The sequence below is a fragment of the Orcinus orca genome, chromosome 20 (assembly GCF_937001465.1).
Source record: "Orcinus orca chromosome 20, mOrcOrc1.1, whole genome shotgun sequence".
NCBI classification, from domain to species: Eukaryota; Metazoa; Chordata; class Mammalia; order Artiodactyla; family Delphinidae; genus Orcinus; species Orcinus orca.
This window is the reverse complement of record NC_064578.1, coordinates 45,560,498-45,583,270: the sequence shown is the minus strand read 5'-3', so window position 1 is coordinate 45,583,270 and position 22,773 is coordinate 45,560,498. Positions and strand designations below refer to the sequence as shown.

Below are 22,773 nucleotides of genomic sequence, written 5' to 3'. Positions count from 1 at the left end.
GTATATATGGGACATGCAAGACGAAAACGCTGCAGAGACGAGAATATTAGAAAAGCATACATGTATATATGGGGCATGCAAGACGAAAACGGTGCAGAGACGAGAATATTAGAAAAGCATACATGTATATATGGGGCATGCAAGACGAAAACGGTGCAGGAACGAGAATATTAGAAAAGCATACATGTATATATGGGGCATGCAAGACGAAAACGGTGCAGGAACGAGAATATTAGAAAAGCATACATGTATATATGGGGCATGCAAGACGAAAACGGTGCAGGAACGAGAATATTAGAAAAGCATACATGTATATATGGGGCATGCAAGACGAAAACGGTGCAGGAACGAGAATATTAGAAAAGCATACATGTATATATGGGGCATGCAAGACGAAAACGGTGCAGGAACGAGAATATTAGAAAAGCATACATGTATATATGGGGCATGCAAGACGAAAACGGTGCAGGAACGAGAATATTAGAAAAGCATACATGTATATATGGGTCATGCAAGACGAAAACGGTGCAGAGACGAGAATATTAGAAAAGCATACATGTACATATGGGGCATGCAAGACGAAAACGGTGCAGGAACGAGAATATTAGAAAAGCATACATGTACATATGGGGCATGCAAGACGAAAACGGTGCAGGAACGAGAATATTAGAAAAGCATACATGTACATATGGGGCATGCAAGACGAAAACGGTGCAGGAACGAGAATATTAGAAAAGCATACATGTACATATGGGACATGCAAGACGAAAACGGTGCAGGAACGAGAATATTAGAAAAGCATACATGTACATATGGGACATGCAAGACGAAAACGGTGCAGGAACGAGAATATTAGAAAAGCATACATGTATATATGGGACATGCAAGACGAAAACGGTGCAGGAACGAGAATATTAGAAAAGCATACATGTATATATGGGACATGCAAGACGAAAACGGTGCAGAAACGAGAATATTAGAAAAGCATACATGTATATATGGGACATGCAAGACGAAAACGGTGCAGAAACGAGAATATTAGAAAAGCATACATGTATATATGGGACATGCAAGACGAAAACGGTGCAGAAACGAGAATAACCATTAGCTGACATTTTACTGAGCACCAGACACTGTTCTAAGAGCTTTACAGTATTAAATTGCTTCATTCTCCAACAAGTCCATGAGGTAGGTGCTGTTATCATACCATTTCACAGATTGGCAAACTCAGGCACAGGAAGGTGAAATCACCCGCCCAAAACCACAGAGCCTAGAAGTGACAGAGTTCAGATTTATACCCAGGGACTTTGCCTCCAGAGTCTGTGATTGTAACCACCTCACTGTACTAGGTACCACGTATGTAGAGTGAAAGAAAAAAATTAATAACACACATATACACACACATGTATAATGCTGGTTCATGCCTAGGAGACCTGAGAAATCTGTCAACACAGCCCAAGTACAGGAGGAAGACTTACTTTTCACTGTACAGTCTTTTCTACTTTTTCCATTTTTAAGCATGTGCTTTTTTTTTTTTTTTTTTTTAATATCTTGAACTGAGCAGGGCCTGATTTCTTTTTCCGGGGGAATTTGGAAGCAGAAGTGGTGAGGAGCAGAAACCAGATCACACAGGCACCTCCCCCAAGCACCTGCCTTCCACCCAGCTAGTGACTTCAGCAGCAGGGTCAACGACCATGCTGAGGAGCCAGGAAGGCTGGGAGACTGAGAAAGAGCTAGACGGTGGGTGTTTCTGAGCCTCCGTGGGACAAGGTGACCAACCAAAACCTTGTCCAAGTCTCAGTTTTGTATTTCCTGTGTGACCTTGGGTAAGTTATTTAACCTCTCTGGGCCTCCTTTCCTCATCTGCAATATGGAGAATGTACCTGACTCACAGAGTTGCTGAGAGGGTTAAATAAATTCTTGTGTATCAGGGGCTTGGAACAATGCCTGGCACATAGTAAAGCCTATATAAGTGTTTTCTATCACTGTTATTAAAACAGTTTTGTGTGACTTCTTAGCATCATTTGACAATGTTGCCTTCTCCCTCCTTAAAATTCTCTCATCTCTTACAATACTCCCCACCCTCCTGGTTTTCCTACTCCTCTCTAGAACTCCTTTTCTGTCTCCTTTGTAAGCTCTTCTCTCGGGTAGGAGGGCATTGGTTGAAGGGTCACTGCTCACCATATGGGGCTGTTATGTTAATTAGAAAAAGAAGTCCCCTTTGGGCATATTCAGCCATGAACTTCAGCCCCTATTTGTTTCCACCCTACCAGCCAGGCATCCCTTATGTAGGTCTCAACCTGCATAATTGTACATCACTGCCTTGGCTGATTAGTTTATTGATGTCTGCCCATTCTCCCAACTTTCTGCCTTTCTAATAGAAGCCCAATTTTGTTCAAGTATTCACCAGCCTGCAAACTAAAACCTCAGCCCCAGCCTCAGACCTGGGTGGCAGGGGGAATCCTGAGGAATCCAAGCTAATCATGGTGATGCCATCACTCTGGCCAATGATTGGGTCAGGATGTGCATGTGAGCCAATTTTGGCCAATGAGATGGAAGAGGAAGGCTGCTGGGAGACACTGGGAAAAGGTTTCCTTGTTTCCAAAAAGGTACCATGGGAAGAGATGCCCCCACCACCACACTCCGCCAACTTCCTGTACTAAAAATTAACATGTCTGATTGTGATGCCTGGATCTGTGGCAGCCACTCTGGGGCCATGAAGAGAGCCCATGTGGGAGCGAAGCCTTCAGCTGAGGGTAACAGAGCAGAGAAAGAGGGAACCTGGGACCACAAGACTCTCTTGGAGCTGTGGATTGTATCATGCCTGGAGCTGTCCCCAACTCTGGTGATGTACAATATACAACCATCTCATCGTTTCAGCCAGTGCCAGTCAGGATTTGGTTACTTGCAACCCAAATCTTTCCTTACTGATATAAATATATAAATATCCTAAGGCTGATTTCTCAAGGCTGGTCTTCTCTCTTCATTCCCACCCAGGGCTGTCAAACCCACCTTCATGGCCTTGGTTTCCTTGTCTGTCTCCAGCCTCAACCACCCACTGAGCCCTTGCCCTGAGGGTCCTGTAACCTCCTGACACCTTCCCCTGTGTGTCCCATTAGCCCTTCACAGCCACCATGTTCCAAACAAGCCTCAGCATCTCCCTTCAAATCTGTTCTTTCTCCCAGGCTCCCACCTCAGGGGCAGCTGACCAACCTTGGACCTTTCTCTGGCCTTATCCCTCCCAAGTCTGTAAGGCTTATGGCCTGTCCACTTGGCCTTCTAAGCATCCCTCGACTCGCCCCCTCCTCCTCTTCCCTTGGCCCTACCCAGTCCCACTGTCTCCTGCTTTGTTCCTGCCCCAGCCTCCCCTGGGCACCCAGCCTCAGTGTCCCCCTGCACACAGCAGCTAAAACCCAAACCTAACCATGGCCCTCTCCTGCTCAAAACCCTTCCATGGCTCTCTAGTGCCCTCAAGAAAGAAGCCAAGTTCCCAAGATGGTCCTTTAAGGATGCTTACGATATGCCCATGTCCACTGATAATATTATCATTATCTACCTCATATGTAAAGTACCCAGAACAGGGCCTGGCCAAAGAAAGCATCACAGAATAACATGGCAGGCTCTGTGAAATCATCTTTCGTTATTGCCATTTTCCTGATGAGGAAACCAAGAATCACAGAGGCAAAGTGACCACCCAAGGACACAGACAGGACTGAGTTGGGATTTGAGCCCAAGCAGGCTGGCTTCAGAGCCCAGTGCACCTAATGTAATTAGTCCTTGGTAAACGGGAACAGCTGTTACAATGGTGTCTTACAAAGAGCAGTGCCTTAGCTTCCTGCCTGCCAGGCTGCTGAAGAAGATTCTATCACACAAGCCTACCCCAGGAGTCTCCGAATGTGTCTTGCTCCCTGGATACACTTGAGGAAAATGAGTCAGGTACACCTTCTTCCCCGGACTACTCCTCAGATTTCAGGTCTGAGTTCAGTTGCGCCTTCCTCCAGGAAGCCCTCCCTGACCTTCCAGGCTGGATTGGGTACATTCCCTGTGCTCCCTCCACCCTAGCCCTGACCACTCTGCCCACTGCCACCCTCACCCCCCCACTGAAGTCCTGCCTGTTATGGACTGTCACTGTGTGAGGACAGGTCTGTCTACCTTACAGGATGGCAAGCCCCATGAGAGCAGGGGGCAGACCATCTGGAACACTACTATGTCCCTAGCACTGCCCAGCATGGGTTGGCACAGAGGAGGGAGTTTTGAGTGAGTGAATATACTCTTTCCACTTGACAGATGAGGAGATCAAGGCTCTGAGAGGGCCGGCCACTTGGCCAAAGTGGAGTGACTGATCTAGCTCCTGAAATGAGGTGTGAGTCCAGAGCCTGGGAGAATCAGCAGGTGGTGAGTGGCAGATGGCGTAAAAGAATGAGAAACAAAGAGATGGTGAGAGGGAAAGACAGAGACGGTAAGAAAGCCAGGGAAGCACAGAGTGTGCAGGGAGGTGAGAGGAGGGGCAGGGGAAACTTAGGCAATGCTGGTTCCTGGATCCGGGTGGTGCTCAGGCAGGTAAGACAAAGGACAGACGGATAGCGGAGGCAGGGCCTCAGGAACACTTGCATGTGCTTGTGGACGTGCTAGTCTGTCAGTCCAGTCCCTTGGGCCCCTCAGCCGCAGGCCAGGTCCGCAGCCTCGCGGCGCCTGCCCCAGCTACCTGGGGATGGAGGCGTAGTCAGGGTGCAAGTCGGCGGCGAATTGCTGGTGTGGCTCTGGCTGGCGGCCCAGAATGTCCACCCGATCGTCCCCATCCTCGTTGAAGCTGGTAGGGCATGGATTGGGCAGCAGGATGAGCTCTGTGAGGCCATGAAGGTCAGACACGCGGCGGAAAGTCTGCAGCACGAGCACCATGGCGACCAGGCCCAGGAAGAGGTAGACTGCAGAGACGGCAGAGGGGCGATGGGTGGACTCAGACCTCCAGGTCATGGCCGTGGGGCTACAGGACCCCCAAAGATTGGGCAGTGACTTTCAACTCCCCCCTGGGTTGGGGCCAGGTCCCCCTCAGACCCGGCCCTCGGTCCCCGGCCAGCCACCCCACTCACCTGTGACCAGCACCTTGTAGAGGGCCCGGTAAGGCTGGCCGGGGGCCTCTCCAGGTACATAGTCACCCAGGCCAATGGTGGACAGAGAGATGAAGCAGAAGTAGAAGGCGTCCAGGAAGCTCCAGGCCTCCTCAAGGTGGGCAAAGACGGCGGCCGGCACCAGGAAGCAGATGGTCACCACGACCCCCAGCAGGACCGCCAGGTGCCAGCGGGCCGCCTGCGGGGGGTGGCAGCCCCAGCGCCGGCTCAGCCAGGACAGGGGCGCGTGGGAGAGCAGCAGGGACAGGCGCTGGGCCGAGGCGGTCAGCAGCAGCATGGTGGCCGGCACGCCCAGGAGCGCAAAGGCGATGGAGAAGGCCTTGCCCCCGTCGGTCAGCGGCGTCGTGTACCCGTACCCTGTGGGAGTGAGGGGGAAATCCTTCTGCCCACTCGGCATCCACTCCGGGGTCTGTGGCCACTCTAAGCCAAGGACTAATTTCACTCTCGAACCCACCTCTCCTAGAATCTCTCATCTCCAGCGACGGCACCTCCACCCTTCCTGCTGTTCAGGCCAAGAGCCTGGTGTCATCCTCGACTCCCTTGTCACTCACACCCAGTTTCTGTCTGTTGTCTCAACCTTCAGACAGATCCAAAACCCACCGACTCGCCCCACTCCACCCCACGGCTCCATCCTGGTCCTGTCTACCCAGCAGCCTCCTGCCTGGTCTCCCTTCCCCCCTCATGCAGCCAGAGGGACCCTGTGAACACGTGAGTCAGGTCATGTCCCCGCCCTGCTCAGAATCCCCCCATGGCTCCATCTCACTCAGGTAAAAGGACAAAGTCCTTATGGTGACCCACGGGGCACCACACAACCCAGGGCAGCACGCTCCCACCTCAGGGCCTTTGCACTGGCTGTTCTTTCCTGGTGGAACACTCTTCCCCCAGGTATCCACATGGCTCCTTACTCCCCTCCTTCAGGTGTGCTCAAATGTCACCTTCTCAGTGACACCCTCACCACTTTAAATTGTTACACCCTCCTACCCAACTCTTCTTTTTAGTTTGTTTTCATAGCACTGAACGCCTTCTAGCATACCGTATGGTTTATTTATGTGGTTACTGTCTGGCTCCCCACAGGGTACCAGCTCCAGGAGGGCAGGGGTTTCTGTCTGTTTTGTTCACTACTGTAGCCCTGGTGTCTGGCATAGAGTGGGCACTTGATCGATAGTCAAAATAATGAATAAAGGGTGCAGGCTTTACCCTGGCTCAAAGCCTCAGTTTCCTCTACTCTAAAGTGGGTGTGACAAGCCCCACTGTGCTCCCGGAGACCGTGGGAACACAGGAAGGCCAGGGTGGGTGTGAGTTCTGCAAACAGAAACACGGTAAAGGGGAATTCAGGTGTGGGTGAAACGGGATCACTTTGGCAGTGTGTAATTGAAAATCTCTTTTGATTTCCCAAATAAAGCAAACCAAAGGGTCAGAGATATGACTGGAGTGGTAAGGGGCCTGGTTTATGCTGACAGTAAAATGTCTTGCCCAAAAGACTGCAGATCCAGCCCTGTGACCCGTAAGAAAGTGTGGAAGAATTGCACATTACGAGCAGGCTTTCCCCTGAGCCCTTCTTCCATACAAAAGGATCCCCTGGCTTTTATATACTCAAAGGAATTGAAAGCAGAGGCTTGAAGAGATACCTGTACACCCATGTTCATAGCTTCACAATAGCCAAAAGGTGGAAACAACCCTAGTGTCCATAGATGGATGAACGGATCAATGAAATGTAAATACAAACAATGGAATATTATTCAGCCTTTTAAAGGAAGGAAATTCTGACACATGCTGCAACATGGATGAAGCTTAAGGATATTATGCTAAAAGAAATAAGTCAGTCACAAAAAGACAAATCCTCTGTGATTCCATTTATATGTGGTACCTAGTGTAGTCAAAATCATAGAGGCAGAAAGTAGAATGGGGACTTCCCTGGTGGCGCAGTGGTTAGGAATCTGCCTGACAATGCAGGGGACATGGGTTCGAGCCCTGGTCTGGGAAGATCCCACGTGCCGCGGAGCAACTAAGCCCGTGTGCCACAACTACTGAACCTGTGCTCCAGAGCCCGCGAGCCACAACTACTGAGCCTGCGTGCCACAGCTACTGAAGCCCGCGCGCCTAGAGCCCATGCTCTGCAACAAGAGAAGCCACAGCAATGAGAAGCCCGCACACCACAACAAAGAGTAGCCCCCGCTCGCCACAACTAGAGAAAACCCGCACGCAGCAAAAAAGACCCAACACAGACAAAAAAGAAAAAAGAAAAAGAAGGTAGAACGATGGCTGCCAGTAGCTGAGGAAAGGGGCAAATGGGGAGTTAGTACATGAGGGTATAGATTCAGTTTTGTGTGATAAGAAGAGTTCTGGAGATGGATGGTGGTGATAGTTGCACAACAATATGAATGTACCTAATACCACTGAACTGTACACTTAAAAATGGTTAAGATAGAAAATTTTATGTTATGTGTATTTTGTCGCAAAAAAAAAAAAAAAAAACCTAGGGAAATATAAAGGATCCTCTAGTTCTTGCTGGACAGGTGGCCACCTGGAATAAAGACATTCCCTCCTCCAGCGCAGCTAGGTGTGGCTCTGGAATAATTTATGGCCAATGAGGTATATATGAAAGAAGCAGGCAACTTCCAGGAAGTGTCCTTAGAGAAAGGGAGATGCCTATCTTCCTTCTTTCCTCCCTCCTCCTGGAACACAGATATGAAGGCTGGAGGTGAGCAGCCATCTGGGACCATGAGATGAGCTTGGGAATGGAAACCGTGCCCAGGAGTTATGAAGGAACACAAAGGTCTCTGACCATGCAGCACCATCCTGGTCTTGGACTGACTCCCTTGAATGTGAGCAAGAAATAAACTTCCATCTTATTTAAGCAGCTGTTATTTGAGGTTTATCACTTATGGCTCCAAGCTTCATTAATACAAGGCTTTTGATAGAGAAACTCCAGCAGCCTAGCTGAAATGACACGAAATCCTCATAAACAGAAAAATCGTAGAGTTAGAATAGAATGGGGGTTGTGAGCCTCAACTTGCTACCTCCAAGAGAGCCAAGTCCAAATCGGTGCTTTGTTATTTGGTCCCTGCATCACCTTGGCCAAGTGACTTCTCCTCTCTGAGCCTCAGTTTCCTCAGAGTACTGCAAAATGGCCTCATAAACAATGCCTTCCTCAAATGCAGGTTGGGACAGGGTGTAGCACCTAGCACGGGCATAGAAAGAGTTAGCATGACTGTAATGCTCGCTCCCTCCCCCCATTCCCAGTTGCAGGTGAGTCGACTCCTCCAGCCCTGGCCTCAATCACAGCAAGGCTGCCTGGACCAGCTCCAGGCCCCAGGTCTTCCTCAGAAGACTAGGCCCTATGACAAGACCAGGGACGCTGTGGGAGAGGTCTCTATGAATGACATACGGTCTTCCATTTCTCCAGATACATTCAGGGCTCCCGGCTTCACCAGCAACAATAATAATAACCAAGGCTCTGTCAGTCTCAGTTATTATTACCGGCACTTCACACGGACACAGACTCCCACCTTGACCAAATTTTAGTCAGCTCCTCTGAGCCCTCTTCCTTTTTTTCCCTTTTTTTGGCTGTGCCGCGCGGCATGTGGGATCTTAGTTCCCTGACCAGGGATCGAACCTGCGTCCCTGCATTGGAAGCGCAGAGTCTAAACCACTGGACCGCCAGGGAAGTCCTGAGCCCTCTTCTTGACTAAGCCCAGTTTTAGCAGGAATCCTCAGTTGGTTTAGGGAGAATCCCCCCACTCTTGATATCTGATCAGATTCCTCACCATCCACCACTGATATCGAAGCCCTTGGCCAGTATTTAGCAAGAATCCCCCTACCTTCCATGCTCCTCTTGGTAATTTTCCATCCACTGACCCCTTCACTTTGCTCTCAGCTCTAAATCTCTCCAGCTGTCTTTGCTATATTCAGAATTGAGTTCAGTCTCTCTCCCCTGTTGCCATAACCTACCATTTTTAACGAATGTCAGAATAATTTTTTTTTAATATACATATATCACCCTCCTTCATTCATGCAAGCCTAAGAGGTAGTGTGGTGTGTTGGTTAACAGCATGGGACTCTGAGGCCTGACAGCCTCAGTTCAAAACCGCACGCTATACTTCCTAACTGTGTGGCCTTGGGCAAGTTGTCCAACCTCTCCGGGCCTCAGTTTCTATTGCTGAAAAATAGAACCGCTAATGGTACCTGCCTCACAAGGCTTATTGTACTGAGTGAGTCCAAGTCCATATGTGGTTAAGTCCTCTACCAGGTATTGCTATTACTGTGAAGCAGGGAGTGTTATTATCCCCATTTTACAGATGAGGGAGGACACTGAGAATCAGAGATCACCCAGACGGTGCCTGCCTTGAGTTTGGCTTCTTCACCTGTCTTGCCTGGGACAACTTCTCCGAAGCCAGGATCTGGGAGGAGACAGAGGGAGCGTGAAGCCGGGGAGCAGGTCGTGCAGGCCCAGCCAGCAGCTGGGAAGTCTGTGGGAAGCATCCAGCCCTGCTGCCCCGGGCCTTGGTTTGCTGATCCACACAATGATGACAGGGCACAAAAGGCAAAGGCTGCCTGCTATTGCCGGCAGTGAAGGGAGTTAGGAGTCTGGGCTAGCCAGGCCCCAGCCACCTCCCCTATCCAAATCCTAGCAAAGAGGCAAAGAGGAAGTTTGGGGGCTGGGGAGGGGCTGTGGGAGGACCAGCAGAGCCTGACAACAAAGGGATTTTCCAGGTCTGAGGGGCCCTGAGGTGAGAGATTTCCCGGGTAGGGCTGGGAGGGGGCGTCAGTCCCACCTGAGGCTGTAGGGGTCCAGAGAAGGGGATCTGTGGGGTCCAGAGAAGGGGATCTGTGGGGTCCAGTCAGTAATTTGAAATCAGAGGCCAGTGTCCTGGTTTGAAAAGAATCCTGGTTTGGGGCTGGGGTCCTGGGTCCAGAGGAAGAAGGGGGACAGGCACCAGTGTGGGTGTTTTCTGGATTGGAAGGGGAATCCTCAGGCAGAAGGGGCTTCTGAGCCCAAGGATGCCTGAGGGGACGTGATGGGGGTAGACAGTGCTACGGGGAGGATGGGAGGGGTGTGTGTGTCTCAGGTTCTGGCTGAGAGTGTCAAGGGTGGAAAGTGGTAATGGTCTTGAGTGGACAGTGGTGGTGGGGGGTCTGGGGTACAGAGAGCCTGGAGTGTCCTTGATGGAGGGAGAACTTCAGGTCCAGAGCAGACTACAGCAGGGTTGGGGTGGAGAGAAAGGTCCCAGCTGTGGGTCTGGAGGAGACTGAAGGGGTCCCAGGTCCCCAGGAGGTTCCCTTTCTTGGGAAATTCAGGTTGGGCAGGGGGTCTCAGGGAGGGGTAGCAGGTGCAGAGAGCCGGCTCCCTGGACTGGCATCCTGGGGAAGGGGGCGATTCTGCTCTCAGGGACAGCGTGTGTGGAGGGCGCTGGGGTTTCAGGTGGTTCTGGGGTTCTTACGAGGGGTGTCAGGGTCCAGAGAGTGGTGAGAGTCTCAGCTAGGGGTTCTCGGGTTCAAAGAGGTCTGCAAAGAATTTCCTGGTGGTCCAGTGGTTAGGACTCCGCACTTCCACTGCAGGGGGCATGGGTTTGTGTTCAGGGAACAAAGATCCATGCGGGGGCCAACATAAATAAACAAAGGGGTCCCCATGGGGAGTCCCTGGCTTGGAAAACAGTAGGGGTTTTTGCTGGTGCCGTTTTGGGACTGGAGGGGTGGGAGTCCTGGCTAGGGAGCTTCTGGTTGGAAAGTCAGCGGCCCTTCCTGAAGGTGCTCTAGTTTTCTCACGCACTTCCACAGCTGGGGCTGCTGAATTGGAAGTCCCACGTTCAGAGGGAACAGGGTGTCCCTATTGGGAGGAAAGCCCTGCACTGAGGGCTCCTCAATACAAAGATGTTAAGACGGAGTGGGATACGTGAAGAGGGGCCCTGTGTCTGGAGTCAGGGCTACCTGCAGAGGAGTATGAGGGTGGGGGTGGTCCTTGGTCAGGAGGAGGGCAGGGCCCCTTGCTGGGGAGTGGTCTAGGTCCAGAGGGCTAGAAGTCTGGGATAGGGGCCCCAGGTTCTGGCTGAGGGATGTCTGCTGGCAGTAAGGTCTTTAGGGATAGCACCTGGAGAGGGTCTGGAGACTCAGGGTCCTCACTGGGGCACCAGGGTCAGGAGGAGATTGGGGTAAGGCTTCCTAAGGGGCAACCCAGAAGGACGTATCTGGAGAACCAGGAGACAGTGTTGGAGGGGATGTCGGTCTGAGCCAGAGAGAGCTGGCTCAGCATGGCTGAGGTCCCAGTCCAGATGGGGCGAGGGTCTCAGGCAGAGGGTCCGGGGTTCTCGCAGGAGGTCTCTGAGGGTAGTTCTAGGCCCAGAGGGGACTGGACAGACCTGGGTCTCCAAGGGAGTTAAGGCAGAGGAATGAGGCCCCAGATGCTCGCCGGAAGGTACTCTGAGGGTGGCTCTGGTCCCCGAGGGAACTGGTGGATTTCCTGCTGGGAGGAAAGGCATGGATGGAGGCCCCCCAAGGTGGAAAAGCCCATGAGTGTGGGTCCCAGGTCCTCGTTGGGGGGTTTTGAGGGGATCCTGGGCTCAGAGTAGATCGGGAATGATCCGCCGGGATCAGGGTATTTCGTGGCGGCTCCTGGGTCCCTAGGGAGGCGGGGGCTCCGGGGGGTCCCGGGTCGGGGGTTCGGGAGGGCGACCACGTACCCACGGTGGTGACCAGCGTGCTGGCGAAGAAGAGCGCCGAGGCGAAGTCCCAGGCGGGGTCCGAGGCGTTGGCGGACCCCGAGGCGTTGGCGAGTGCTGCGCGCCCCAGCCGTCCTGCCGCCAGCATCCGCTCCACGAAGGCGTCTAGGGCGGGGGCAGCCACACAAGGGCTGCGCTGCAGCAGCTGCTGGCGCAGAGTCTGCAGCTCAGCTCGGAGGCGGTCTTCGTGCGGCCGCTCCAGCCGCGCCACCAGCAGCGCGCCCAGCACCAGGTAAGCGATGTACGCCGCCAGGGCGCCCGCCAGGAGCGCTCCCCGCCGCATGGCGCAGCCGGCCGGCCCGCCAAGCTCCCGGCCGCCCCGCTGACGTGGCCCCTGCCTCCCGACCGCCAGGCACCCAGCTTCAGTTCCGGGAGTGCTTGACGCGCGGCCACCGGCGCCCCAAAGAGGAAGAAGAGGAAAAAGGGGAGGGGCGGGGTGGAGGAAACTGAGGCACGCCCCACCGCCAGGTGTGAAGACCGAGAGGGAGGAGACCAGCGCTCCCGGACCCAGGAGACCGGCGGGATGCTTGGGTTGGGGTTATTCTTCCTTTCCTCCCCCTTCCTTCCTTTGCTTCCTCCCCGGAGCCGCGGCTCCCTACGCCAGAGAGAATTCTAAGTCTGTTTTCGGCTCGCGGACCGAGGAGTCGCTCCCCGACTCCTTAGGGCCATTGCTCAAGGCTGCGAAGGTTGTGCGCCGCACCGGGGCGCGTGGCTGAGGGGACAAGGGGACAAACTGAAATCCAGCCCTCGCTCCACGCGCCAGGTCGTGCGTTCTGGAGTGGGGCTGCGTCCACCTGGAGGGAACCCCTGTCTAACTCACAAAGGGGACACCACAGGGCCAGGTGTCACCTGTGCCCTCACAGAGTGGGGATCCTTAGCTATTCACCAAATCTTTGCTCAGCCCTCAATTTGTGCCTGGCGCTTTGCTGGGTGATGCTGGTGACACGCAGTGACCAAGACAGTCCCTGGGCCCTGCCCTCGCGGGGGGGCTCCCTGCACTTCAAACGACTGACAGCCCAGAGGGTCAGGGCTGTGATAAGGGAAGCACAGGCAGAGTGACAGGGGCTTGGATGGTGAAGCCTAGAGGACTGTGCAGCCAGGAGTCATAACTGAGAGACTAGAACAGTCTTCAAGGTCCCCAGAAAAGACAGTGTCTCAGAAGAGGAAAGGGAAAGCCACAGTGACACGGTCACTTGCTGACATCCTTCCGGAGGGCTATCACTCCCCAGAAGTCATTTCTACCATTATCTTTGCCTGAGATAACTGGAGGAGACTGAGGGACAGAAAAGGGGAGGCTGAGGGGGAGACAGGTTAGATAAAGGGGGAGATGGAGGGCAGAGACAGGAGAGACTAAGGTAGCTTAATGTTCAGGGCCCCTCACTTGCAGGTGTGCCCGTGTGTGCTCACTTGCTGGGGGTTATAATGTTTTTTGGCAAACCAGGGAAACCAGGTTGCAACACAGGAACATTTTTATGACTTTTTGGGAAAATGTCTAAAGATGTTGTTAAAGAGAAAACCACAGACCCCAAATGGCGTCACTCGTGCTAAAGCCCATGATACCAAACCTAGATTTTAACATCTGACCTAACTGCAATTTTGTCCTTCCCCAGGAAGGTAATCTTAATCGGCCAGTCTGGAATTTCCTGGTCAGCACCAGCGAGGTAATCTGTCATGTGGAACCTCACCATTTCTACACTCCCCACGCCCCCACCCCTACCCCCGCAAAGGAAGAAGAGGTATTCTATAAGATAGATTCTCACCCTCCCACCAAAAGAAGGTGACCTGGCCTGAAATAATTCTTTCTATTTCTCTGAAATAATTCCTTGCCTCCTTCTATAAAAAAACCTCCATTTTGTACAACTCCTTCAAGCTCCGTTCTATTTACTAGATGGGATGTCGCCCGATTCATAATTTTTTTTTTTTTTGCGGTACGCGGGCCTCTCACCGCTGTGGCCTCTCCCGTTGCGGAGCACAGGCTCCGGACGCGCAGGCTCAGCGACCATGGCCCACGGGCCCAGCCGCTCCGCGGCACGCGGGATCCTCCCGGACCGGGGCACGAACCCGTGTACCCTGCATCGGCAGGCGGACTCCCAAACACCGCGCCACCAGGGAAGCCCCCATAAATTTTTGAATAAATCCCATAGGTCTTCAAATTTACTCGGTTTAGTAAAGCAACTATACTCCAATAAAAAATTAATTTAAGAAATTTTACTCGGTTTAGTTTGGGGTTTTTTGGTTTGTTTTGTTTGTGGGGGGTTTTTTTTTGGTTTTGGCCGCATCAAGCTGGCATGTGGGATCTTAGTTCCCCAACTAGGGATGGAACCCACGCCCCCTGCAGTGGAAGCGCGGAGGCTTAACCACTGGACCGCCAAGGAAGTCCCTAATTTTGTTTTTTAACAATACGTCTTGAGGAAAGACACCTGGTTCTTCCCACCTAACTTGTTGGATATCCTTTTCTCCCTCTAAATAATCACTTTAATACCTAAAGTCTGCCAAAACTGTATAAGCGCTAGAGCCCGCACAACTCTGCTTAGCCCCTGGGGAACACTAACGGGTCTCTCCTCTCCTGCTCCATACCCTTCTGTCGCTCCCCAGTGTTCTCAAGAGCCAAATTGAGCGTTTGTCTATAGAGAACTCCATTTCCCATCGCCCTCTTCGCTCGACACCTACATTTCCCATCATGCACGACACCGCCTACTCCTTCGATTGTTCCGGGCTCCGCCCTCCTTGCCCTGCAGGCCTGACTCTCGCCTAACGTCACCGGCCTCCAGTCTTCGCCTCTTACCCGCCAGCTTGTCTGGGCCTCTGTGACGGGGCGTGGCGTCTGCGCGATCGTGACGCCCATTGGCTGTCGTGTGGCCGGTGAGGCGTGGCTACGGGAGCCGGGCGGGCACATTTCGAACCGTGGCTGGGGCTGAGGTGGCGGCGGCGGCAGCGAAAAATGCACCCGGCAGGCTTGGCGGCGGCGGGGACGCCCCGGCAGCGTAAGTGGCGTACGTGGCCGACCGAGGCGCTAAGAGGGCGGGGCATGGCGGGGCCGCCTCGGCGGTTGGCGAGGTCGCCGCAGGTCGGAGGTCACGAGGTCAGGGATCTGGAGCTACGAGGTGTGCACGGCGCAGGGATGCCAGGTCCGGGTAGGGGCGTGTTGGATTCGATTCTTCTTTAGGAAATTCCTTTAGAAGAAAACAAGTTTGGGCAGGATATTGTGTGATGTGCAGAACAACGTGACTTTCATTCATTTGCAGTTAGCCGTCTGTTCTCTCCCCACCCTTCCGTGGCCTTGGGCTGTTGCCCACGCACCTTAGGACGGCGTTCATAGCCCTGCGTGATCGCAGAGGGCCGTGTTTACCCCTCATTTAAGATTTGAACCTGTGTTTATTGTGCTGTTAATCCCCTTTTCCCATGTCTGTGAATTTGTATCTCTCTTTAAGTTCCTCTTCATCTCCGGGAGTGTGAGTGCGTCTCATTTATTCATTCAGCATATCTTACTTCAGCTCCCTTGTGCCAGGCCCTGTGCTGCAATTTGGGTACCCAGTAGTAACCAGCAACTTGGCAACTTACAGCTCAGAGTTTAGTGGGAAGACAGACACTAAACTTGGAAGCAAACTAGGCAGCAGGATAATTTCGGGAGTGATTAGGACTGTAAAGGGAATAAGCCGGAAACTGACTAGGGGTTGAGGAGGCCTTAAGACATGATGTATGCATTCCTCCCTCAACCTTTGTAAGATGCCTGACTGGCCCTGTGGTGGGCGATGCTGGGGATACAGCCGTGCCCATCAGTCCTGGTTCCTGTCTTCATGGAGCTTACCAGTACAGAGCAGAAGACAGCAACAGTCTAGCGTGATGGAGCTGTGATAAGAGAAGAGCAGGCAGAGGGGTCAGGGCTGGGATGGGGGAAGCACAATCAGAGTGGTTATGGCAGGGATGGAGGTGTTGTGTTAGCCCAGATTAGGATACATGACCGAGCCCAGGCGTGTCAGTGAAGCTTCCTGGAAGAGGTAACATCGAATGATGAGGAATTAGCCCGGGGAAGGGGATTTATGGTGCGAGGGAAAAGCGTGGGAGGCCTGTGCTGAGTAAGCAAGTAGACAAATGAATATAGATTCAGAAGTTGTGACAAGTACTTGGAAGAGAAAAAAGAACCACTGGATGTTATGAGAAAGAAAAGTGTGGGGCTAGTGCTTTATATTGAAGAGTAAGGAAGGTCTCTCTGAGAAGGAATCTTTTGAGCTGAGGCCTGAGTGCTGTATTGTCAGGTGCTAATTGTGGGAAGGTGTTCCAAGGTGAGAGCACTGTATGTTCAAAAGCCTGAGGGGGCAAGGAGCTTGGCAGGGTCAGGGCCCGAGAGGAGGAGGCCCTTGTGACTGGTGGAGTGAGTCCCAGGAGAGGTAGCAAACCAGGGTGGTTGGCAGGGCTGGGTCATGCAGGGCCTCCTAGGCATTTGGATTTTATTCTCAGCGCAGTGGGCACCGATCTTAGGCAGAGGGCATGAAATATTCTCTTTTACATTTAAAAAGATCATTCTGGCTGTTGACTGGAAAGGAGGTTGTTGGGGCTAAGAATGAACAGGGGAAGCTGGTAGGAGGACATTTAAGTCAGGTGCAAGATGACAGAGTCTGAGAAGGGAGGGTGACATTGAGACCAGATGGGTGAGAACTGATGTCAGAGGTAAAGGCCCTGGGGCCTTGGCAGGAAGTGGTGGCTAGAGACAGCCCAGGGCACAGGGTGGGTGGCTGTGAAAGCCATGGGTGTGGTGAGATTGCCCTAGTTGAGAGAGAGAAGACAAGGGTAAGGGTGGTGGAAAATTGGGGCACACAATTCAGGGAGCTGGAGAGAAATCACTGATTGAGAAGGACCGATCAGAACATCAGCTCCATGAGTTTTTCCCTTTTGGTTCACTGCTGTATCCACCTCACCCGCAGCACAGCCTAACCCACAGAGGTGCTCAGTCGATGTTTGTGGGGCTCCGACAGGAAAGAGAAAGAGGTAGTACAGTGTCTCAGAAGCCAAGAGAGCAGAGAGTTGGAGGTTGGCAGTTGGAGCAAGGGCCTCAGTGCTGCCGAGGAGCTTGAGTCTGAGGAGAGTGGAATAACGGCCTTGGCCTGGTAATGCAGAGGCATTTAGGGGACCGGTGAGAGCAGAACCCCAAATGCCAAGGGCTGAGGGGGCAACAAAGAGGGAGGAAGTGCTTACACTAAAGCTTTCAGGAAGCCAGCCCTTTGGCCAGAAGTGGGAGAGGGAAAAGAGAAGTGGTGCTTGGGGACAAGTGGGCCGGGGCCAGTGCTGCTTGCTCTGGGATAGAGGACTACCTGGGTCTGTTTTCAGGCTACAAATAATGAAGAGGAAGAGTCGAGGGGTTAGTTATTGATAATAGGTGACGGGATTGACCACTTCTTTATGGGCCAGGCCAGGGGGTGAGGAGTTTATGTCACTTTGCCCTGGAGTGTTGACACCATCCTGCAGAGGAGAAAACTGAGGTGCAGAGAAAGTCATGACATGGACTATGTGATTCCTCTTCCGCATCCCATTGTAATCCTACCACCCTGTTCCCACTGTGGCGCCTGGCACAGAGGAGGAGCTCAGTAAACGTTTGCTGCGGTGGCATGGCTTATTGGTCAGGGCACTGGAGCCTGAGTGCTGGGTTCAAATGTGCTCTCTCCATATTCCCCATCTCAGTAGACAGCACTCCCATCCACTTGATCACTCAGACCAGAATCTGGGAAGACAGCGTGAATTCCTTCATCTTCCTTACCCTACGGCAGCCAAGCACACCTCCAGCAATCCTGCCTCTCCTACCTCCAAAATTTGCCGGAAGCAGCCCCTCCCCTCCCCACCCCACCCCTGCCCGCCCCATCCTGTTCTCCCACCTGGACCACCTCAGCAGCTTCCTCCCCCCTCCCCTCCCCTCCTCTCCCCTCATCTTGTCCCCGCCTTCCCAGTCTGTTCCCCACAAGAAATGGAGGGATCTTTTGAAAACTTGAAACCCGGCTCTGCTTCACACCATCTGTATGACTCTGGGCAAGGGCCTGAGCCTCTTTGGGGCTCACGGTTCCCATCTGTAAAATGGGATGATAGTCTCACCAACACAAAATGGATTGTTGTGAGGATTAAATGAGTTAATCCACAGTGTTTAGAACATGGCCTGGTGTGTGGTTTAAGTGCTCAGCTGGGGTTTAATTATTACAATATTTAACAGGGTGACCTGGGCTGGAATCCTGCTCTGTCACTCCCTCATTTTGGCCCTTTGCACAAGTCATTTAGCCTGTCTGAGCCTCGGTTTCCACATCTGTAAAATGGGCATGGCCATTTATTCATTCATCAGGTTTTTAAATTTATTTTTATTTTTATTTATTTTTGGCTGCATTGGGTCTTCATTGCTGCACGCAGGCCCTCTCCAGTTGCGGGGAGCAGTCGTTTCTCTTGTTGCAGAGCACGGGCTCCAGGCTCGCGGGCTCAATAGTTGTGGCTCGCAGGCTCCAGAGCACTGGTCAGTAGTTACGGCGCACAGGCCTAGCCGCTCCGCAGCATGTGGGATCCTCCCAGACCAGGGCCCAAACCCGTGTCCCCTGCATTGGCAGGCGGACCCCCAACCACTGCACCACCAGGGAAGCCCTTTTTAAAAATTTATTTTTATTTATTTATATTTTTACATCAGGTTTTTATCAAGCACCTACTCTAACCCTGTTCTAGGGGCTGGGGCTTCAGTCACAAACAAGAGAAAGCTCCTCACCTTGGCGGGGGCTCAAATTTGAGTGGGGGAGACAGACAGTGAATAAAATAGACAGCTAGTATGTCAGCTGTTGCTGAGTTCTGTGGATACAAATGAAGTGAGGAAGAGGGATGAGGGGATGGCACCAAGGGAGATGCAGCTGTAGACAGGATGGCTGGGGAAGGCCCCACGGAGCCAAGACCTCGAGGAGAGGAGGGGGCCCTGAGGATGTCTGGGGCAAGAGCGTTCAGGCAGAGGAACCGCCAGTGAAGAGGCCCTGAGGTGGGAATGTGCCTGGTGTGTTCACTGAGTACTGAGGCCAGTGTGGCTGGAGCTGGATGAGTAAGAGGGAACGTGCAGGGAGAAGGTCTGTCTAGAGACCTTGTTTGTAAGAGGCTTAGCACAGGATGCTGTGCACAGTCAACCCCAGCACATAGTAGCCGTCATCGTCGTCCTCCTCCTCATCATTGTTATTTGGATGGATGGGTGGATGGCAGGCAGGCAGAGGCCGCCCAAACCTGACTAGACAACCCATCTGACAGCAAAACCAGTGCCCCACTGCGGCAGAAGTGGGAGGGAGAGCTCCTGCAAAATGACTGAGGCTCCCCACCCTTCTCCCCCTGCAGCCTCGAAGCGGAGGGTACCTGTGTCCCAGCCAGGCATGGCTGACCCCCACCAGCTTTTTGATGACACGAGTTCGGCCCAGAGCCGAGGCTATGGGGCCCAGCGGGCGCCTGGCGGCCTGGGCTACCCTACAGCCTCCGCCTCGCCCCAGTCGGCCTTCCTGGGTGATCCTGTGTCCAACATGGCCATGGCCTACGGGAGCAGCCTAGCCGCGCAGGGCAAGGAGCTGGTGGATAAGAACGTGAGTGGGCCGGGCTGGTGGGTGTGGGGGCAGGTAGGGGCCTTGGGGCCAGGGCTTCAGGTTGGCACTCTGCCTCCCCAGATCGACCGCTTCATCCCCGTCACCAAGCTCAAGTATTACTTCGCTGTGGACACCATGTATGTAGGCAAAAAGCTGGGTCTGCTCTTCTTCCCCTACCTGCACCAGGTGAGCATCTGAGCGGGGTGGCAGCCTGTAGACAGGGGTGGCTCAGGCTGGGGCAGGCGTGAGAGGCAGGAAGATAGGCCGAGAGAGGGCCTGTAGGCGGGCCAGGAGCCCAGCTCTGGTCCTGCCTGCCCCCTCCGCCCTCCCCACAGGACTGGGAGGTGCAGTACCAGCAGGACACACCAGTGGCCCCGCGCTTTGATGTCAACGCTCCTGACCTCTACATTCCAGGTTTCACCCTACCCACCACAGCCCGGTGCCCTCCTCCCTCTGGGTGGGCCTGTCTCGGGCAGAGGTTTAGGTGCCCGGAGGCCCTGGGCTGACTAGTGTCTGTGTGTCTCCCTCTCACAGCCATGGCTTTCATCACCTACGTCTTGGTGGCTGGCCTGGCGCTGGGGACCCAGGATAGGTAAGAGAGGCCTGGAGTAGGCAGAGTGGTGTGGGGTTTGGGGGAGCTGAGGGGCAGTCAGGAAGGTCTCTTGGTTCCCCTGTCTCAGAAGAGCCCCACCATGTTCCCAGTTAGCCCAAGACAGAGCCCGCACGGTCACCCTCAGGGTCACCTTTCCTCTTTCCCACCCGTGTGCAGCCCATCACCACACCCTGTGCTGGGTGACACTAAATCCATCCTTCCCCTGGCCTCTCCTAACCAGCTGCCCGGCCCACACACACCCCCTGCACCCCCACTCCAGCAGGAAGGTCTTGGCTGGGAGGTGAGCCTGGCCATGTCCCCCCCGCTCAGAAGCTGCCCCTAGCTCCCCTGTCCCCAGACCAAGCCCCAGCTCCTTAGCCTGGCACTGCCTGCCCCTCTCCCTCACTCTGCTCTGCCACTCTGGTCCTCCTTCTGTTTCTCCAGAGGACCTGGGTTGCCTCCCCAGGGCCTTTGCACATCAGTTCCCTTTGCTGGGGAGTGTGTTCCTCCCCTACATCACCTGCTGAGCACCTATTCACTCATGATGTCTCCACTGCGATGTTACTTCCTCCGGGAAGCCTTTCCACCCTCCAGCCTGCGTCAGGCCCCCACCTCTCACTCATAGATCCCTGTTCATTTCCTTTGTGGCATGGAAAACAGTTGTCATTAGAGTCAATTAATTGTTGAGGCACTGGGGATATGGCAGAGACTAAGGCCCTTCTTCCCCAGTCAGCTCCTTACTCCTTCAAGCCTTAGCTCAAGTGTCTGATACCCACCTCCCAACGGGGTCACACACCTCCCCTGCCCTGTGCTTTCCCCATCCCAGCCCTGACCTTTCTGGGCTGTCACTGGGGATGGGATTTCCAGGACAGGGCCCAGATCCATCTTGGCCCCTGCCGGGTCTTCAGCATGCCCCGCCCCCCCCATACAGGCTGTCCCCAGGCAGATGCTTAGGGAGGGTCTGAGCCAGCTAACTGAATGACAGAGATTGGGTGCTGACAGGTTCTCCCCAGACCTCCTGGGGCTGCAGGCGAGCTCGGCGTTGGCCTGGCTGACACTGGAGGTGCTGGCCATCCTGCTCAGCCTCTACCTTGTCACTGTCAACACAGACCTCACCACTATCGACCTGGTGGCCTTCTTGGGCTACAAATATGTTGGGTGAGTACCCCCTCCACCTTCCCACTGCCAGTCCCCAGCTCTGGGGCTTCTTCCTCAGACCAGCCTTCCCCTTTCCCCCACAGGATGATTGGTGGGGTCCTCATGGGCCTGCTCTTTGGAAAGATTGGCTACTACCTGGTGCTGGGCTGGTGCTGTGTGTCCATCTTTGTGTTCATGGTGAGCTGGGGCTCAGGGAAGGATGGGACTCAGGGCACAGGCCTCCTGGGCAGAGTTGGGGGTCCCTGGAGGCATCCAAGCAGGGGATGTCAGGTGGGGAGTTTAGACCAGAGGCCCCACACTGGTGAACTGAGGAGCCCTGGAGTGGCTGCCCTAGCCTGAGGGTCCGGAGAGCTTCCTGGAAGAGGGGGTGTCCAAGCGGGGTCCTGAAGGAAGAGGAGGCGCCAGCCAGGCTGCTAGAGTGGGCTCTCACCCTCACTCCACTCGCCTTGCATGATGGGCTTCCTACCAGAATTTCCTTTGGGATGAAAAGAGTTCAGTATCCTCAAAGTAGCTTCTCTGAGAGTTCATCCAGCTGGAGTGGAGGTGCTGCTTAAGAGCACTGGGATCCACCAGGCCTGGGTTTGAACCCAGGCTTCGCTCGATCCTGGGCAGATCACTTCCTCTCTTTAAACCTGCTTCCCCTTCTGTAAAATGGGGATGATGATAATTGCACGTCAGGGTACTGGGAGGATTCAGTGTGAGGAGCAGAGGGCAAAAACTAGTGGCTGGTGGGCCAGATCTGCTCAGATAAACTTCGACTTAGATTTCATTATTTAAAATTCTGGGCAGGGGGAGGGGAGGGGAAAAAAAGTTAAGAAGAAAAAGAAGGCATTTCTGGCTTGTGTTGAAAAATTGTCAAGGGTCAACACAAGCTGGTGGCGGCCAAAGGGCCAAGCCTGGCCATCCCCTCAGGTGGAGTATTCACAGTGAAGTTCCTCACCTCACTCACTTAAGAGGCCTCGCCTAGCGTTTGAGTTTGGAACCCTCACATTTTCTCCCAAGGCCTGGGAGGAGGAGCAGGTCCTCCACGTGTGTTAGGAGATTTGGGAGAAACCAAGGTTCCTCCAGAGCAGAGACTTGAGCCCAGCTGCCCTATGGAGGGGTGGGGAAACTGGAGTCTGGAAGGAGTGCGGGCTCAAGAGTGAACCCCTCCCCCGCCCAGATCCGGACGCTGCGGCTGAAGATCCTGGCCGAGGCGGCGGCCGAGGGCATCCCGGTGCGTGGGGCGCGGAACCAGCTGCGCATGTACCTGACCATGGCCGTGGCGGCGGCGCAGCCCCTGCTCATGTACTGGCTCACCTTCCACCTGGTGCGGTGAGGGCGGCCCCACAACGCCTCCAGCTGCTGCTTCCGGTGGCCACCGCGCTGCCGCGCTCATCTCCCGGCCACCTGCCGGCCACAGGGTCCACCCCGCCGCCCGAGTCCCTCCCTCCCCATCCTCGCCGAGGTGCTGAGATCTCCAGCTGCACAGGCCGCCCCCCAGCAGTGCGGCCACTGTTCCAGAAACAATAAACCGTAATGGGCACGGCGTGGGCAGCCTCTCCTTGGCGCGCGGTGCCCAGCAGGGGGCAGGCCCGGTCCGAGAAGGGGGATGGGGAAGGGCG

At 54.0% G+C, this 22,773-nt stretch overlaps 2 protein-coding genes across 8 annotated transcripts; one reads left to right on the top strand and one right to left on the bottom strand.

The window, feature by feature from the left end:
- Window positions 1-1,153: 1,153 nt before the first annotated feature.
- On the bottom strand, window positions 1,154-13,442 carry KCNK6 (potassium two pore domain channel subfamily K member 6). Its single transcript, XM_004284244.4, has 3 exons — window positions 11,807-13,442; window positions 5,091-5,486; window positions 1,154-4,925 (listed from the first exon to the last, which is right to left on the bottom strand). Exons 1-3 carry the CDS (start codon window positions 12,126-12,128, stop codon window positions 4,702-4,704), a joined length of 942 nt encoding a protein of 313 aa, XP_004284292.1. The 5' UTR covers window positions 12,129-13,442; the 3' UTR covers window positions 1,154-4,701.
- YIF1B (Yip1 interacting factor homolog B, membrane trafficking protein) lies at window positions 11,946-22,699 on the top strand. 7 transcript variants are annotated; one of them, XM_049703928.1, is made up of 8 exons: window positions 11,951-12,077; window positions 13,456-13,506; window positions 19,181-19,605; window positions 19,755-19,833; window positions 19,954-20,011; window positions 21,014-21,169; window positions 21,253-21,346; window positions 22,332-22,699. In XM_049703928.1, the coding sequence occupies exons 3-8, from the start codon at window positions 19,216-19,218 to the stop codon at window positions 22,485-22,487; spliced, it is 933 nt and encodes a 310-aa protein (XP_049559885.1). In that variant the 5' UTR covers window positions 11,951-12,077; window positions 13,456-13,506; window positions 19,181-19,215; the 3' UTR covers window positions 22,488-22,699. The 7 variants fall into 7 exon arrangements, with proteins under 7 accessions (XP_049559886.1, XP_049559885.1, XP_012393875.1 ...); XM_012538421.3 differs by lacking the exons at window positions 11,951-12,077; window positions 13,456-13,506 and adding an exon at window positions 14,476-14,838 and having other exon boundaries at window positions 19,181-19,419; window positions 19,501-19,605; XM_004284243.4 differs by lacking the exons at window positions 11,951-12,077; window positions 13,456-13,506 and adding an exon at window positions 14,478-14,829 and having other exon boundaries at window positions 19,181-19,419; window positions 19,501-19,605.
- The last annotated feature ends 74 nt before the right edge of the window (window positions 22,700-22,773 follow it).

Bases quoted from the DNA above. Each gene is read 5' to 3' on its own strand.
- KCNK6 (XM_004284244.4), bottom strand. From the start codon at position 12,128: ATGCGGCGGGGAGCGCTCCTGGCGGGCGCCCTGGCGGCGTACATCGCT. The intron at 5,487-11,806 runs GTACGTGGTCGC...TCACTCCCACAG, and splicing joins CACGCTGGTCACCACCGTGG to GGTACGGGTACACGACGCCG. The intron at 4,926-5,090 runs GTGAGTGGGGTG...CCGTCTCTGCAG, and splicing joins CTACAAGGTGCTGGTCACAG to TCTACCTCTTCCTGGGCCTG.
- YIF1B (XM_049703926.1), top strand. From the start codon at position 14,787: ATGCACCCGGCAGGCTTGGCGGCGGCGGGGACGCCCCGGCAGCGTAAG. The intron at 19,606-19,754 runs GTGAGCATCTGA...CCCTCCCCACAG, and splicing joins TCTTCCCCTACCTGCACCAG to GACTGGGAGGTGCAGTACCA. The intron at 21,347-22,331 runs GTGAGCTGGGGC...TCCCCCGCCCAG, and splicing joins TGTCCATCTTTGTGTTCATG to ATCCGGACGCTGCGGCTGAA.